Source organism: Mya arenaria, chromosome 8 (genome assembly GCF_026914265.1).
Source record: "Mya arenaria isolate MELC-2E11 chromosome 8, ASM2691426v1".
In the NCBI taxonomy this organism is placed as follows: Eukaryota; Metazoa; Mollusca; class Bivalvia; order Myida; family Myidae; genus Mya; species Mya arenaria.
The window spans coordinates 18,571,860-18,578,499 of NC_069129.1; the positions used below are offsets into that span (position 1 = coordinate 18,571,860).

Genomic DNA, 6,640 nt, shown 5'->3' on the forward strand with positions numbered 1-6,640 from the left:
ATGCTTCAACAAACCTTTTCACATTAGGGCCTTCTGACAGAGGATAGAGCACTATCAAAACATATTGGAAACACGTTTGTCATTGTTTGATGAAACGTATCGCCTTATCTACCTTTGGTAATGGAACGAAGGAGGGGCTCCTTAAGCTGCATAGACTGTTCATTGTTTTGTTTACAATGACGTAGTGAAAGAAAAGCTATCTTTGATTTAAGTCTTCATTTTAAACAAAATGTTGCTTCCGAAGTAGCATAAATTACGTTATTTATCACTAAGATATACAAACACTGTAAATTATGCTTTGTGTGAATTTGTTAATGTGCTTTTAAAAATTGAACTGGTCTGTGGTTGTTGAGGCATTGGTATCACAGTGGTCTATGTGTTTGCCTGTTATGTTTTGGATTGTTCTGGAAATCATTTTTCCAATAAACTCATAAAGGTATGCACCTCTATTTTTCTTGTTTTTAGCTCTACTGGCCAAAGGCCAGAAGAACTTATGTGATGGTAAAGTGTACGTAGTATGTTCGTCCGTGCGTCTGTAAACAATTGCTTGTGAACACGATACAGTCTTCAGTTTTGATTGTATCTCGATGAAACTTGTACAGTATCTAGATATCCATTAGAGCTCGGTTCCTTTCGAAAACCAGCCAGATTCGACCATGCATGCCTAGATTATGGCCCTTGATAGTATAATAAATGCTATTGTTTTAAAAGCAAATATTTCTTATCCTCAGAATACCTTTACTTGGCAAATATTAAAATAGTTCATGCAACTAATCTGCTTACAACACTTCCTGTCCTCAGATGTTGAACATGCAGCGTTTTCAGCTAACCCAAACACTTAAAGTGAACTATATATTTGTTGCCAATTACTCAAACGTACATGCTTTGGATTGAAAATGACCACAAGAGCCATGCCAGTAGAGCATAGGCCCTTTTGGGCCTCTTGTTATTTTATTATAAAGACGAATATTTAAGTTGTTGTTTTAGCCTTTGTGTAAAAGTTATCGTTCCAGATTAATGTATGATGTATGGTCCAAATCCCTATTACATATATTTACACTACCGAATGTTACATTGATGTTGCCAGCATTCAGCAGTACCGTCCCTCAGCACTTTCAGTGCTTTGATTCAATTCGTATTCCCTCACTAAACCACATATGACATGTCCAGGATGGAGCCTACAATATGACAAGCCATCTTTGAACATACACCTTAGGTCTTTAAAACACAAGTGACATATTCCAAATGTAAGGTGCTCTAAAAAAAAGTTGTGTAATTTGATGGTATAATGCCTATACTGTTTTGCTTAAACATATTTATTATATTGGCAAATAGATATGCAAAATAAGTTAATGTCAGCAATAAATCCAAATTCAAAATTCATTTTAAACTGCACAGAAATTTAAAGATTGTTCTGAATGCGACACACGTCCCGATCATAACCATATGGATTTTACTTTGTCGCTCGGTTGTTTTGCTAACTAAGCAGCCAAACAATCAATAACTTTCTTTATTTCAGAGCCATCGTTCAGCATTTTCACTCTGACTTCCAATTCCGTCTCGCCGAATAGGAAATTGATTTCAACTTCATTTTCTTCTTTTGAATTACCTTTAGCATTTCCTAATGCAACTTCTCCTAACATTTTGCATTTGGCATCAGTAACGAATACGGGTTTTGGCATTGGCGATGTATAAATTCTCAAAACAGTCCCAGCGCGTGCGCTAAGGTAATTTTTCATAGGGACTTTGATCGGTATTCCAATATGCACCTCTGTGTCGACACAGACAACTTTGCAAAACGCATCAGCAACCTTTTCTTCACCATAACTGCCTGTTATCTTTTTTTGAATGGGGTGTATGTTTTTATCAAAATTGACCTTGGCTGCGAAGCCATATGTGAATTTAACTATTCTAGATGTGACGACACCTGGCATGTGTCCAAAGCGGACGGCTCCTTTTAAGACCACTAGTCCAGCTTCTTGGGGTATGATGATATTCTTGTTTCTTATCTTCTTGGTAACTGAATCGTGTACAAGCTTGCATTCCCCATAGCCTCCTACCAACAAAATGGTAGATACCCCCTTCATTTTTGCATCCGACAGAAGTGAAATCATATGATGTGTGGTTTGATTGATGGAATCCGAAAACCAAGACTTAACCGTATCTGCTGAAACTCTCAGTTTGTCTCCTTGCAAAGCAATACCATCTGTAATTTTCAGCCGCTCAAGCTTTTGATCGAAAGATTGGTGTTCTGCCTTGTCGTGAATGGTTCTAATTGCAATTGGTAAGCGAAATGTCACACGTCCGTTAGTTTCTGGGGTAATCATGCGCTTTTTCACCTCAAACTCACGCAACAAACCAATGTAGTCTTCCATTTCTTCCTCTCTGAACCTTGACATCGTGGTCTCTCCAAATACTTTGGTCAACCAGCTGATGAAATTGTGGTCAACACAGGTACCACCCCATGGTCCACCGCTTGCTTTGTGAATTTCTTTCAAAGTGCCATCAACGTTTTTTTCATGAACAGAAATGTCTGCTGTTCCGCCTAAATTTAGAAAGTGTATTTATTTAAGGTCCATTTGGAAGAGCGCTTTCATTGTTGACAAATCAATCGATAGATTTAGATTACAATGGAATCTTAGCCTTCACCAAGGAAGAAACACAACTGTGTCCCGATTTTGTTGTGAGTCAAACATTAATACCAGTACAGCATAAAACAAAATCAGAAAATGTAAGAAGAATAGTACTTAGCCCTAGATATCATGGGTATGCTTACCTCCAAGGTCAGCGACCATGTACTGACTGCCAGCCTTGCTGAGGTCTGTCTTGAGGCTTGTGTTGATCTGTTGACACCAGATAGAGGCCGCCTCTGGCTCAAGTGCGAGCCTGATTCGATCACTGTCCAGACCAGCCTGAAGTTCATAAAAAGGAATCGGTAATGCTCTAATGAATATTTTGCGAACCAAGGTGACTTCATCTATATAGGGTGGTCCCGACTGACTCGCTGTGACCACCACATGCAATGACATATTTTGACAGTTTTTTGCGAATGTCAGTTTGTTTTACTCCCCTGGGCCTACTCTCGTCGCGAGGCCTAAATATTGCATAACGGCAATTGACTACAAATTAAACATTCACACATAGAACTAAAACAAATACGCGAAACAAAACAATCAAGCTTACATTTACAGCCGCTTCTCGCATGAACTGTTTTGCACCGTCGTTCCAGATGGCAGGAACGGTGATCACGTACAAAATGTCTGATTCCTTGATCCCATCCATTTGATTCTTTAGTGCATTAAGCAGATGGTCACGTAGGAAGCGAATGGACATTTCAAATAATTTCATCGCTGGCATCTTTTTGCCTGTAATGTCCTCCACTGTCGCATTACGGTTTAACCCCTTTTTCAAATAACAGAGAGAGTGGTTTAAAATAGACGATCAAATGCTAGGACGTATCTCCAGATACTAAAAAATGCTGTTTATAAAAATGTTCTATGTTGAAGAAATTAGTACATGTTTCTGCCACAGAAACGCACTGCAATATGCAGAATCCTCCCATCTCAGTTTTACCATGTGTTTGATTTGTAAATGCATGGTAGGTGTATGCAAATCCATTTTCTTAAAGTAATGAACGTCTTACAAAAAAAGCATGCCATGAGTAACATATTACTATTGTTTCTACAATCTGGCGTTTATTTGTTCCAAAACCATTACTCGCTGACATCAGTAGAGTAATACTATATGTTTATATTAAGTTTATGGTGGCGAAAATCAGTATCTGAACGTATGAACGTTAAGACGTGCGTCCATTGAAATGTCACTTTTGTGTTTACCTCGCAAAACATAGAATTTCATTTATAGAGTTCAAAAAGATAATGTGTAAAGTGTTCATTGATTAGAAAGCTAGATGTACTGCTACTACTGATAGTGTTTAAAAATATAATTCACAAAATGTATATTTTGTTTAAGAAAATCAACTTGACATAGCAAGAGTGTCTCACGCTTAGAACTATTTGTTTCAGACAAGAGCCTTAAACTTTAGCATCTAAAAACAATACAAAAATACTTATTCAGAAAGGCATATTTAGGAAATAAACAATATAGTACCTTTTAGATGATTATAAAAACGGGCCAATTAAGTCGAAAAACATAAATTTATATCCGAATTTATTTGAAAAGTAGAAATGTCACACTACGCATTTTTATGAACGTCACGAACTACACTACATGTTTTGTATTCAAAATATACATTTTGTCCACGTAAATGTTTTGGATTATTTTGATTTTGATCAGATCTACTGCATTTACATGTATTGAATATAAATATTAACCCAAAGAATCTTTAATTAAAATATCATCATCGGTATTGCGAGACGACGCGAAAAGTTGAAGTTAAAACAAACCATAATTGATACATCAATTGAAGAAAAATTCACATACGAGTAAAACACAGATAGAATAAAACATGTTTATTCCTCCTATCTACTTGTTAATGTATAATGGTTCTACTCCTCATTAGTTCTGTCCCTTCTCCTTCGTACGTTTTGTACCACCGACGATTGCAAAAAGCAGAATATAATTACACGTCAAAATGACGTCACAACAGTCGGTATCAATATCTGACGTTATATTTATATCGATAGACTATGTGATACAAATAAAAATAAAACATTTGAGCAAACTTGAATTTCCATTTAAAAAAAAAAGCAAAAGCATCGCAAGCGAATGCCAACGCATCTTCCGTTTTTAAGTAGAAAAGGGGCAAAACTTTTCTTCATTGTAGTTGTGTGCGCATTGTATCTTGCAACATGTGTACTTAGTTTTTTGAACGGTCATAATAGTAATGTCAGTGTTATTCTTTTTTGCCCAACGACGCTGACGTCGACGATAACAAGGCTATCACAAAACTGACTTTGTTCGAAAAATCATACGAGCTAAACACTTACATCATTGTTGTGAAGAAGCATCTTGAATCTTCTGAAAAACATCCAAGGTTTATGCTCCCCTTGTTCAAGGAGAGAAAGGTATTTATTTTCAGCCTCAAATCCGAATGCAACAAACTCTTTTTGCGGGTTAAGCAAAATACAGGTTGGTGTTTTCAGTGATAACAGTGCATCGGAACCCGCATTCCAAGATTGGTTAGTTTGAATCTTTGTCGGATCATTCCGGAAAGAGAAAGCGTAGCCACTGAAAGTCGTGCCAAAGTCGAATGCGGCAACAAGCAAATGATTTCTGAAAGTGTTCGCAGACGCCATTTGATTCTGCAATGATAACCAATTCAACTTTAAACAGAGTTTTAAACAATAATATAGAAGGTAGCGCCTGAATATTTTTGATATTCAAAATAAGGAAAATCAAATACAGGGGGCGGTTAAGAGGCGTTTTGTGCATAATACCATGTGGAACTAACTATGTACCGTGTAAAATAGAACTGTGTTTATTTTTTGTTGACTCGTCAGCACAATAAAATGATGAAGATATAAATTTGTATGGAATTATTCATTTTTGCGTAACCAATTACTTGCTATAAAGTGCTTTCATTAATGAAGAACACAGTAAAGCTGTGCTTCAAAAATTATTTTGTCAATTTTGATGGGAAATACAAACATGCCCAATTGTGAAATTGTTAAAATATTTGTGAGACATATCACAGAAAAGTAGTCATGCAACATAATGATTTACTAGATATACAGTCCTTATACTATTTCCGACCACATTTCACACATATCCAATCATCCTTTAGCCTTTATGCAAATAAATATAATGATATAGGTTAATACAAAGTTAGGACGAAAATGCGTCAACGAAAGTATGGTTTGTTATCTGTTTAAAAAACTGAATATATGAAGGTTCCCGGATGTAGACAAAATTCGGGTCATTTCGGTCCAGTCACCATTTTGGCTTTGTCTTTTTCAACTTAGTGACAATCTCGGCCATGTCCAATTCTACCTATTGTATACATGGTATGGCATTTGTCTTTTTTTTACACTTGTTCATTTTTTCTCAGAAATATTTATTGTCCACTAATAACGTACTACAGTATCAGATACGCACGTTGGAATATAGTGGCCTTTTGTGAATAAATAGATCAGTTATTTGTGATATATGAGATTATGCCGTTATAAAATTATCAATTGATCTCGGATTGAAACGAAAAATTCAAAGCTAATAAGCGGGTTAAAACGTACGTTCATAAATCGTGGTAATTAATCAGATTACCTAACCAATGATAAGGCGGCAAGAGGCCAATCATTCCACTATATCCATTCTCATAATCAAAGCCTTTGAAGTGCTGAGAGACTGGGACAATGGTAAAGTTGTTGACGAGACTGACTTTAATAACGCAAACCGTAAGTGATATGCACTAAAATCTGATCTATGCAGATGAAAGAGTGCCTAACCATGGTTGCATGTTACTCCAAATAATTGTAAAAGAACGGGTTTGGTCACCATTTATTATACTGCAAATCAATTGTTTCGTCGTCAATTTGGGCCATTCATTCCGATTGTGATTCCTGGTTAAGCATATTACGTCTATAAAAGATCAGTAATACAAGCTATATTACAATGGTAAGTTCCGTGCACGAACAGTCAATATCAAAGAAACAATTTTGAGTTTAAGGTGATTATTTCATTC

The 6,640-nt window shown here is 36.2% G+C and overlaps 1 protein-coding gene across 1 annotated transcript; it reads right to left on the bottom strand.

The window, feature by feature from the left end:
- Nucleotides 1-1,481: 1,481 nt before the first annotated feature.
- Nucleotides 1,482-5,258, bottom strand: LOC128244029 (heat shock 70 kDa protein 12B-like). Its single transcript, XM_052962047.1, has 4 exons — nucleotides 4,950-5,258; nucleotides 3,184-3,402; nucleotides 2,777-2,912; nucleotides 1,482-2,545 (listed from the first exon to the last, which is right to left on the bottom strand). Exons 1-4 carry the CDS (start codon nucleotides 5,256-5,258, stop codon nucleotides 1,482-1,484), a joined length of 1,728 nt encoding a protein of 575 aa, XP_052818007.1.
- Between the last annotated feature and the right edge of the window lie 1,382 nt (nucleotides 5,259-6,640).